Source organism: Acromyrmex echinatior, chromosome 1 (genome assembly GCF_024713525.1).
Source record: "Acromyrmex echinatior isolate Ae372 chromosome 1, ASM2471352v2, whole genome shotgun sequence".
Taxonomy (NCBI): Eukaryota; Metazoa; Arthropoda; class Insecta; order Hymenoptera; family Formicidae; genus Acromyrmex; species Acromyrmex echinatior.
In genome coordinates, this window is record NC_141852.1 from 13,850,548 (window position 1) to 13,862,192 (window position 11,645).

Genomic DNA, 11,645 nt, shown 5'->3' on the forward strand with positions numbered 1-11,645 from the left:
CAAAATGTTATCGCAAAGATTGTATATTTACAAATGTATAACAATATAATAATATATATATATATATATCTTTAAATAGTACAATACGTTACATTCTTTAAAATCAATTTATTATTATGTATACGCACATGTCTTGCATAATTAACGGATGAAAGGTGTACGATTTCTATTCAGGTAACTATGCATTATATAAAATATCCGTCGTACACGAATTTCGATAGTGTAAGTCATGTATTTATATTTGTCATTATTTGTGCTTTCTTAAGACGTACTCTATTATATACTCGATTTGTCGTGGTTCTCCCATTTACACAATTTTATTATGCAGAATGCCACAAAAAAATTAAATTACATATTATTAGATTATATCGCAAGTAATACATGCTAATACACTCACAAAAAAAATATAATGCATTGTTGTGTATATGCATGTATCATGTATTATATTATTAAATACTTATACCTATTATATTGCGAGGTCAACAGTCTTATACTGTTAACAATTAATAAAAAGATGATTTCTGAAAGATCTTTTTGAACACAATGTGTCAATGCATGACAAGATTCGCAATTATGTGTTACAGTATAACTTACAGTTTTGTTTCATGTTTCACTCGTGTTCGGAGTAATTGACTCGGTCGTAGGACACCATGAGAATTATTCGAATAACAATTATTAGACATAATGTTAGACGCGCCGTACTCTGCATTAGGATTGGCAGCATCGTTCTCTTCATTATTTTCGTATATGTGACGCCTTTGCAAGATTTCATCATAATTATGAACATGATTAGCCTTCGTTTGTGCCTCCGAGTCCGTTTCATCCTCATTATCAGCACTATCTACATCGCCTGAAAAATTTCAACATTGTTAAAAATGTGATCCGTAATTAACTTGAGTTATCTTAAAAATTTCTGCAATGTAGTATAGATCCCTTATAGAAATTCAACTTAATATTAGAAGATAGTAATTAATCACTACCTTCCAGTACTACATTTCTGTAAGCAATTATTAACTACAATATAGAGAAAGAGATAAGAAGCGTACTCACCGTCAGAGCTATTGGTGGACGGAAGATAAAAACGTGAAGAATATATTTTATTATTTCCCACGCGACGCTCTCGTTCTCTCACGGCGCTGTTAGGATTATATTTAAATTCGCGAGGTAACGTATAACTCCTAGGTAACGAGACTTGACTACCTTCCATGTCGCTGACTTCCGCTTCTCCATCGCCTTCACCCTTAGAACTTTCTTCGACGCCGTTTTGATTCGCATGCAATCTGATGAAATGAAATTTGAATCAACTGACTCTTCCGAATTGATTGTTCAAACATTGATTGTACTTTTATTACCTATGACTGAGATGTCCAGGCGGTGACCAATGGGGATAATGATGCGGAAGACATCGCGGTGCTAATAATATCTCCGGCGTGTCCGCCCGTTCTCGTTGAGAAGCTGCTCTCCACGGATTCGAGGGATTAGGGTAATACGAAGAGGAAGGTGGTGGAGGTAAAAGGCAATGCATTTTGATGGGCGGCCAAGACGATAAGGCATTACTACCGTTCTGCTCGCAGAATGATGGCGGAGACGTGAATAATGGGGAACTCGGAGAGGTATGCAGTTTCGTGTTCGGTGGTGGTTGCTGATTAGATGCGGAAGGGGAGGACGAAAAAGAGGATGTAGAAGCGGAAGGAGGTGGGAACAATTTACCTTCTTTGATCTCTTCTTGTATCGCTCGCAATTCTCGTAGCTGTTGTTGTTTTTTTTCTTTCAGTTTCTCGCGTATTAACGTGACATTCAATGAGCCACTGATTGCCATATCAGTTTCTTTGTGCTCGTTGGAACCATCGTTCTATATTGAGAGATTAATTACATTGTAACAACAGTTTTATTGCAATGAGCAAATATGCAAAGAGAGGAAATCAAAACATAAAATGAATGTATTTATTCTTCACATACAATATACGTCAGTAAAATATATACAATATAATTTTTTCAATATAATCGCTCAAGTTTGTATAACACATTTAGTATAACTGTCCATAAGACTTTTGATTCCGCCTGTAAAAAAGGTTTTGACTGTTCTCAAAATTCGAAAAGTCACATACTTCTTAAATTCTGGTGATATTCGGTTACTCGAACTGTATATTGAATAATTAAATGCTGTTGTTATATAAACAGTGACATAATTTAATCAATCTTAATAATAAAATAATACGTATATTTTATTATAATACGTATATTTTATATTAAATATATCGTGACAATATCATTATTCATTGAAAATATTTATATGCTTTTACATTACTTTGCTAACTTCATATAGTAGTAATTTAGTATAATGCAAGTGACTAAATTCATTATAAAACTGAAACTTGAAATTTTGTCACGTTCAGTGCTGGGTTCAGATTCCCATCTAAGTGTCGCCCAGGTATCACTTTATCCTTGTTGTTTACCAAACAACTTATTGAACAAGGATGATATAATACTCGGACGGCGTGGAAATCCGAATACATCCCTGCATACAGTTCTTGCTGCTTCCGATTTCCATTTTGTTTAGTTTGTTAAAGAAAGTCTTGATCTCTATAAGTTCCTTGATACAAGTACTTAACGTTCGCTATACTCTTGAAGTCATTTACAAATGTTAACAAGAACAAACAGTGCTTACGAGCGGCCAAATGGAAGCCTTGATGGGCCAAATGCCAGTGATAAATTATCTTAGAATTTAGGAAGCGATGCATATATTTTGAGGACAGCCAAAAATCTTATTCGCAGACAAAAGACTTGGATCATTACACAAAAAGTGTAGCAAAACTGTTCGATTATATTGAGAAATGATGTTGTATGCATTTTGCTAACGTATATATGTTAAAGGAATAAATAAATTTAATTTACTTTCTAATTCGTGGATTTATAACAAATATCTACCTGTACTACATTAGAAGATATCGGTTTCTTCCAAAACGGAATCAATTGCCGCGATCCATTGCCCATGTTGAGCCACTGTTTTGAATCACCTATCGCCGCTACGGAACTCATCACCGTGCCCTGCGATTGCGGCGGTGGGGGCGGTACAAAGCTGGTTGGTTTCTTCTTCTTGCGATTCGGATTTACAACAGCCGTTGGATTTGTGAAACGGCAATTGAACACACCTGGTATGCCGCCGTTACTTAATTTAACTTTCCTCATATTAATGCTAATATTAACTTTCTTTCCTTCCTTATAGTCTATTTGTTTCTCTTCCGCGTTATCCTAAAAGTTAAAAAAATTTTATGACGATGTCTCCAAGGAAAGAAGTCTGTTTCATATCATACCTGATTCGATAACGTAGTGAGATTTGAACCAGTCATTCTCCCACCAGCCTCGTACCTTAATCTTCTTACATGAAAAAATCTGTAATAAAAATGAAAAATTAATTTAACTATAAATATTTTCATCATATAGATATGTAATTTTATAATTCTACTACAATAGTATTCGCTTAATGTTGTAATCACTTATTAAGAATTATATTTATTTAATTAAATTTACACTCTAATTACTACACAAATTTTCATTTCACTTTTATGCGTGAATTTAATCATATAATATTACTATATAAATATTAATTAATAAAATAAAACAAAACAGTTACCTGTAATAAAGACCCATGAAAAACATGCCACCAAAAAATAAAGCTAGTAGAAGAAGTACTAGAGTAACTGGATGTAGATGATGTTGGTGAGATAAAAGATCGGCACGATTAACACCAGCTATCCACACGCCGATGAGTAAACTGTTCTCCAAGAACATTACAGTATAAAATATCACCTGAAAGAATAAAAAATATAACATTAACATAAATAGATTGTCATTCAGATGTAAATAGTACTAACCATTTTTTGACGATGATTCGTCTCATGTAGATTAACGTATGCAAATATATACACAAAAGCAAGGAGGGAAGCGAGGAAAGTCTTTCTAAGAAGCGAAAGACGCTCGCCGCCGTGGAAGAGTCCGTCCGGCGTGAGCAATAACCACGTCAACATGGACAACCAGTGGAGAGCCATCACGATCAGCAGCCACTGTCCGCCATACAACGAAGCGTACGCGACCAATGCTCCGACGCGAGCACTCACTGTCCCCAGACGCCAAAATAATTGCGCCAGCACTCCCAACCATGTTAGCACTAAACGTTCTAGATTACGCAGACGCGCGGCACCTTTGCTGAAACTGGCAACCGCCCAGCATACACTCCATAAGGACAGTCCTGCTGACACTAGTGTCAACTCCTTTAATTTACCGCCGTCCTTGTTCTCACTTTCGTTCAATTTCTCAGCTTCTATCCTATCGCCGTCGGTAGCACCGAACAAGACGTAAAGCTGTAGAAGTAGCATTGGAGCGGCCTCACAGAATGCGTGTATCAGCCGTAATACACAGAGCTCCCGTACCTGAGATGATCGAGACTTATAATGAAACGAAAGAGACGACGGAAGAATGTTCTTCTTTCCAAAAATGTTTACGTACCTCGTGCTTCACAAAAGTTAAATTTACCGGAATAAATAATTTGAAGTATCTCCATAGTACACCGACTTGGGTGGAGTGAAGTAATAGAACGCAGCCCACAGTCCAATTACTAATTCTCTTCACTGGATTTACATGACAATTGTTTGGTGCATTTGTTAATTTACCTCTAGCTCCCCAGAGATACCATCGCAAACTAACGATCTGCAAGAATAATTATACGATATATAATTATAATGATGAAATTGTAAAATAATGTAGAAGTTTCATCAGACACAAACCTGAGAAATCAACAGAGAAGTTGCTATAAAAGTGACGCTCAATGGAAATAGTATGGGCGATGTTGTTGCTTGATTGGCAAGGGCATACACCATCGCAAAATCAAAGACAACATCGCAGAAATAGGATGCTAATGAAATAATATTAAATAGTACATCACACAGGGGCAAAAATTCGTGCTGATGTTGTGGTTGATGACACTGGGCCATAATGGGCTTTTATTGCCCATTTGGAATATTTAGCAATTTTTTATTTCACTTATCTGAATCACTTTCCTCTTTCTATAAAATAAAAATAAAATATTACATATCTTATCAAATTATAAAATAATAAATAAAAAATAAAAAAATAAAAAAGAGAAAATATATTTTTTATTAATAAAATTAATTTCTTCCAAAGATAAAAATATTAGCTCCAATTATAAAAGTCAAATTAAGAATAAAAAAAAATTTATATATTACTCTATTATTTTTACATTATTTCTTACTTCAAATTTTACAAACTTAAATGTAATATTCCTCTCTTATAATTCTATTTATATAATTTAAATTCTATAAAATACTTTTCTTATATAATTGAAAATTAATATTTCAATAATATTTTTAAGTAATCAATGATCAATAATTAATAATTTTAAGTAATCATTTCTCTGATTCTTAATAAATTTAAATAATTATGTGTGTATATATATATATATATATATATATATATATTTATATATATAAAACTGAAAAATATATACATATAGGCATTGTTTTATAAGACAAAACGTAATAAAAATTACCAACAAGAATTTCGTGTTAAGACAGCTATAAACAAGTCACGACGTTCGATGTCACAAGCGGATTCATTTGTCCGTTATACGCCGGGGGGTCAAACTGAACGTCCGCTCTCGCGACGTCACAGGATTCGCGTTCGCCTTACGTCGCATTCAAAAAGCACCTACGATACTTCACTTACGACGTCGGGACGCGCACGAACAGATTTTTAAAAGGCCAGGCGCAACGAGGTGGACGCGCAACAATGTCGGCGCGTATAGCGCAGCGTGGGATCGCGCGCTCGCTCAGCGCATTCCGCGCGTGTCATTGACGAGAGCGGTGATCACAAAAATCACTCTCCCGATCCGGAGGACGCTGCCGCCGCCGCCGCAGCCACCGTCGCTGCCGCCACCGCCGCTCGCGGGGAAGCTGGATCAGCGACTTTGGTATGCGTGGAATTTCGCCGCAGAGCACACGTTTGGAGAACGCGCGTTTCCACCTGGAGCGTCGCTCTCTCCTCCTCTCCTCGGTCCTCCTCCTAGTCACTGCTATTCGGCTGCCGATCTCGATCGTCGTCCCCTAAAACCTCCTAAGATTCGTTGCCGTTGTGGTGTCTCGCTTTTGTTTGCGCGCTGCATCTTTCGCAGGGGACCATGGTGAATCCCGGCGCCACGGTGAAAGAAGAACGCGCGTAAGACGTCCCACGCATACCGATCTACCTGTTGATTCAGTGCAATTCAATGCGGCTGTCTCACGCGTACACATCGCTCTTCTCGACTCTCCTCTTTTCTCTTCCTTTCTTTCTCTTTTCCTCATTCGCATACACTATTACAGCCGCCGTAAACACCTGGCGCCGCCGGTGAGGAACGCGAGAGCGAGCCTCACCTTAGGCGGCTTGTACCGCGGCTTCTTCGTCAGAGATTTTTTTTCCGGTTATTCTTCCTCCCGCGTTCCGATCACCTCGATACCACAAGAGCGCTGATGCGAGGGACTTCGTTCCGTCGCATTCAATCCGCACGGCGTCTCGCGGCATGCGCACGTGTATATGTAATTTTTAACAAGAATAAAAATTTACAGATGAAAGATTTATTCATGTACTTACGAAAATATGGAGTAATAATGTTTAATGTATAGACGAAATATGACATATAACCTGTATATTGTAAAAATTTTTGTGCGTTGGCCCTATGTACATAGCTTATAGTTGCCACATGATACTTGTATATGTACAAAAATGTATATAAAAATCTTGTATTAATCTTATATTATAAAATTATTAAAGATTTTTAATCACAATTTGACAGAAAGTTTCTGAAAAGTATATATAGATATACTTAACATTATTCATATTTGTGCGACTCTTTCATTAAAATATAAATCATTAACGTTCTAATTCCATAGCGGCAGCGTTAAACAATTAAAGAATAATTTCGTTTTTGTAGTTTCTTGTAAGTTCCTTATGCGGTAGGACGATCGAGTTTAGTAGAATTTTTTCTGCAGCTAAGCTCACCCTGGTACCTGAAATGAGATATATAATTGCAATGTGTGTCGCTTATTATATGTAGAAACAAAATACAAAGACTTTCGAAAATATTATTCAAATATCTAATTTTGATGTAATTAATCCGTAGTTGATGTATTCAACTAAGTAATCCTGTTCCAAACTTAAAAACTTCCAGTATTTGAAAATAAGAAAAAATAAAATAATGGCTATTCGGAATCACATCATTTCGGAATTTGTGTGTAAATTTTTAATGTATACAACAAATATAATAATTAAATATATAATACATTAAAAAATAACCTACAAATTACCGTGTTAATTCTTGATGTTTTTGTTTTACTTTTTCTTATTATTTTTTTATAGAAACAGTTCTGATACATTTTATTTCTTTACCGAGTATTGTGATGGAAGGATTCAATTTGCCATTAACATTAAACAGTGGTAAATTCTCCATTTTTGCAAATGGCTTATTAGGATTGGGATCACACGGAGTCCCCTCAACACGTGACCATTCACCTACGCTGGTGCCTGTCCCTATGATGCTGTGTAGAATAAGGGAATGGGCCTGAATGTGTGCCTTACCCAATACGATTGCCTCTCTGATTCTCACGCCAGGCTCTATCATCGTACTTGGTCCTATACTCACATTTGGACCTAGCTGCAAAGAAATTTCATGATAACAGGGTAAGTTTCCCAGTAGAAACATCAGCTAATAGTAACATAATATTAATGTTATATTTTCACATTCAACAATATAAATGTAATATCGAGTGATTAATTTTAATTTTAACAAGTAAATATTTCAAAAAATTTTACAAAAAAATATTTTAGATAAAAATTGTATAATATAGAGAGGGACATTATCATTGTCTCTCTTTATACATGATTTTTATTTGGAATATTGAGAAATTGCATATTCTCAAAATATTTGCCTGTTAAGATTAAAATGATTCACCCTATATAATATGTGTATAATAGTGTGTAGCATATAACAAGCCTAATTTACAATGCGCTTTTTGCTTTCTGTTTCTTAGTTTTTACTACTTTTTATCTCTCGCTTTTTTTCTTATATATATATATATTTTTTCGTTTTTTGTTGCCTGAGACAGAATAAAAGTTGTCAAATTTCGGAAGAAATAGAAAACACATGACAAGCAATACAATGGTCGATAAAATAAGGAAAAAACAAGGAACGAGAGGTACGAAATAGAAAGCAAAGAGCATATTGTAGAACACATTATTATGTGGAATTACTATGTTGATGTTATGCTGTTAGCTGGTGTTTATTGTATTGCAAATCATAGCAAAACAATTTATCTCTCGTACCACAGAAGTCGGATGTACAGAAGCCGATGGATGAATGTACACATCTCCTATAATATGACAATAATTCTTATTCGTAGAAGCAAGGCGGTCTGGCTGCTTTTGCTTGTAGAGGGCCAAGTAATGTCGATTGGCATATATCGCAGAACCCGCAGTTTTCACTTGCGACCACCATCTGAACACAGGCAGGGCAAATAACCGGCCAGATCCCGCTAAACGCGTCAGTATGTCTTGTTCAAATGCAATATGCGCTGGATCTCTACCATTGCAGCATAACTGCCTGCAGTCCCATAAGAAAATGTTGAAAAAAGGATACTCATTCTCTTATAGCAAATTTGGTCATTTGCATTACATTAGATTAATGCATATTAAAAGCTGTTATACATGAAATTAATAAACCCAAGTCAGCCAAGTCTGTCAAAAATAAATTTTGTCAAATATTTGCTACAAATTTTATTGATAAAAAGGCATCACATTTAATAAAAATTTTGTTATATTCAATAATGTCAATAAATTGATGACAGGTATATAACAAAAGCTGCTGAGGCAATATAAAAACAAATTGTAAAATCATGCCAAGTTTGCTGACAACAAATTGAAAACGAAAAATCGAAAAAATCAAAGCTTCGTTCAATTTTTGCTGCCGTTTGCTGTCTGGATATGTGCACAGACTTTGCCAGCAAAACATGAGCTTATTGCTGACACAAGTGGCATCAAATTTTTGCTATCAATTTGATTATTGAGAAGTTGTGGTAAAAGTATATAAATATTTAAAAAACGATTAAATAAAATAACTATATTATCACGTTATTATAGAACTATAGAACACAGATGTAATATTGTCAAAGTTAAATATTATGCTTCTGCATTTAAATACTTTATATAAAGCAGTCTTTTTAATGTATAATAATCCATTGTAGTGCGATTGACCAAATTTATCATTACTGTATTCAAAACGAGAAACTTACATTAAATGATCTTGTTGCTGATTAGCATGAAAGACATCTGCCATTGTTTGAAAAATTTCTGGAGATGCAAGATATATTCCGCAATTGATAAGAGTCGACACAAACGTCGAAGGTTTCTCTACATAATGTGCTACCTCTCCCTCCTTTCCCAAAACCATGCATCCATAGTTCAATGATTGTTGCCGAGTTGCCTCAGTTGCCATAATCGTCAGCAGTGCCTGTTTATTGTTGTGGAACTCCACCATCTCTTGCAGAGGGAAGTCGGCACAGACGTCGCCATTCATAACAAAAAAGTATGTGGGGCTGCCTGAACGAATCTGATCGCGGAAGTGATACATGCCACCTGCTGTTCCAAGGGGCGTGAATTCCTGTAAATATCGAATAACTATGCCATAAGTACTCGACATCTCCTGTACAAACTGAGCCAGATCGTTCTTGGGATACGCCCCGATTATCAGCACTTCATTGAGACCGGATACTTTGGTACAAGCTTCAATGTGATGTTGTATCATGGGTAATCCAGCCACTGGAAACAATGGTTTTGGGATGTCCAAAGATAGAGGTCTAAATCTAGTTCCTACAAAGATACAAATGAAACAAGATAAAGCACAAAGATAAAGTATACATAAGAATTTATAAGTTTTTTAGCTCAATTTCTTAAATCGTTCATTTTTTCTCTTTTTCTTTTCAACGTAGAAGTTCAGTTAAAAAGAATAGTCCTTATATTAAAGTCTTAATAAAAAACATATTAGAATACATATTCTAAATGTATTCTAATAAATAAACGTATAAATTTATACACAAAGCCTCTATACTGACAATGATGAAATAATCAAAATGTGACATAATCCAACAGCAATGTCAAAATTATGTAGAAGATATCAACAGGATCTTCAGATAAATGTAATAAAAATACATAATTATATATATAATTAGATACGTGTATATAATTTTGATATTAAATTTGACTTTTCTGCAGTTCTTGCTAGATAAATAAGTGATAATTAAGTCAATACAAACCCTTTAAAGGTCCTCCGATTAAAATAATAGCCTTTAACATGATTGCACAAGTCAAATGTTCCTTTTGACTGAATAATTCAAACTATTTTTATATTCTCACAAGAAGTATCAAGAGACAGCGATCATCCAAGTCCTCCGAGAGCGTGAGGGGAACCAACGCTAATCGCACCGTGCAGACATATTGTGTATATGTGTGGACGTGTCATCGGTGACGATATCAGTGAACAAGTTTCGATAAATCGACTTGAACGATAGAGCTGGCGGTGTCCAAGAAATAACTTTAAAGAAACGGCTTTCCTCGCATGTCGAATTAATTCAAGCTGTCAACAGCAAATAATCGGCAGATGCTACCGCATACTAGAGAGGAATTCGCCGAGATATTCGAGACTCGGCACAACCCAACGGCGATGTTTGAAAGCCACGTTAAAAGCGCCGGCTGCTTCGAATCTTGCACTCTTTACTCTGCATTTTCTGCCTAATTGTTCTTTCAGTTCACGCAAAACCGACTCGGTTTCTTCAATCTGTTCGAATTATGGCGATCAGCTGACATGGTAATGGGCCCACGTAAAGTGATGATGGCACGTTCCGTGAAGTTAGCTCCAATTCCCGAACATTTGCCTCGCGTTTCATTTTTCTCATCTGAAAATATAATAACAAAGGATAACTCGATTAAATGCAGAAAAGGATGCGGTCTACACTTGTTATGCTAAATTTATGGAAAATCTAGTTTGTCTTTTAACTTTTAACAAAAAGAATTTATATTTCTGTACAAAAGCATTTTATTCAAATTATGAGTGATCCCGATATCACTGTAATCCGCCAATCACTCATGGATTAAATAAATAGTAAGAAGGGAAGTAAGAAAAGCGCTTTCCATTTAAGGCTGCGCTTTTATTTAACGTTCGCAATGCTCGCGAGCATCGTTTGTTTAACATTTGATAAACGACAAAGATGAAATGATTCCATGAGCGTTGTGAGCGTTAAATGGAACGCATTCTTATGCCCATTTTTACCAACGTAGATTAACTTTAATCTCAGTTCAATTTCTCTGTCTTTTTTTTAATCTTTAGAATTATACATTTAATTTTAACATAATAATAAATATTATATATAATAACATAACATTTAAGTTAAATTATTCAAATATAAATTATCTTTTCAATATTTCATAATTCTTCATACAAAATACAATCAATCTTAGATAAAAATTATTTTCAATTTATTTATTAATTAATTGCATAACGTAAATATATAGTTATTACGAGTTGAAATTATCTGAGTAATTGTTAG

The 11,645-nt window shown here is 35.0% G+C and overlaps 2 protein-coding genes across 4 annotated transcripts; both read right to left on the bottom strand.

Moving 5' to 3' along the window:
* Positions 1 to 7: 7 nt before the first annotated feature.
* On the bottom strand, positions 8 to 6,468 carry LOC105146919 (XK-related protein 6). 2 transcript variants are annotated; one of them, XM_087403443.1, is made up of 10 exons: positions 5,571 to 6,468; positions 4,785 to 5,063; positions 4,507 to 4,707; positions 3,876 to 4,430; positions 3,635 to 3,810; positions 3,315 to 3,393; positions 2,929 to 3,252; positions 1,353 to 1,852; positions 1,051 to 1,280; positions 8 to 850 (listed from the first exon to the last, which is right to left on the bottom strand). In XM_087403443.1, exons 2-10 carry the CDS (start codon positions 4,989 to 4,991, stop codon positions 591 to 593), a joined length of 2,532 nt encoding a protein of 843 aa, XP_087259569.1. In that variant the 5' UTR covers positions 4,992 to 5,063; positions 5,571 to 6,468; the 3' UTR covers positions 8 to 590. The 2 variants fall into 2 exon arrangements, with proteins under 2 accessions (XP_087259569.1, XP_087259560.1); XM_087403434.1 differs by having other exon boundaries at positions 5,567 to 6,468.
* A 214-nt stretch (positions 6,469 to 6,682) lies between these two features.
* Positions 6,683 to 11,200, bottom strand: Gmppa (GDP-mannose pyrophosphorylase A). Of its 2 annotated transcripts, XM_011057566.2 has the most exons (6): positions 11,126 to 11,196; positions 10,356 to 10,994; positions 9,336 to 9,912; positions 8,371 to 8,647; positions 7,438 to 7,702; positions 6,683 to 7,058 (listed from the first exon to the last, which is right to left on the bottom strand). In XM_011057566.2, exons 2-6 carry the CDS (start codon positions 10,393 to 10,395, stop codon positions 6,958 to 6,960), a joined length of 1,260 nt encoding a protein of 419 aa, XP_011055868.1. In that variant the 5' UTR covers positions 10,396 to 10,994; positions 11,126 to 11,196; the 3' UTR covers positions 6,683 to 6,957. The 2 variants fall into 2 exon arrangements, with proteins under 2 accessions (XP_011055868.1, XP_087259651.1); XM_087403525.1 differs by having other exon boundaries at positions 7,356 to 7,702; positions 10,356 to 11,200.
* Between the last annotated feature and the right edge of the window lie 445 nt (positions 11,201 to 11,645).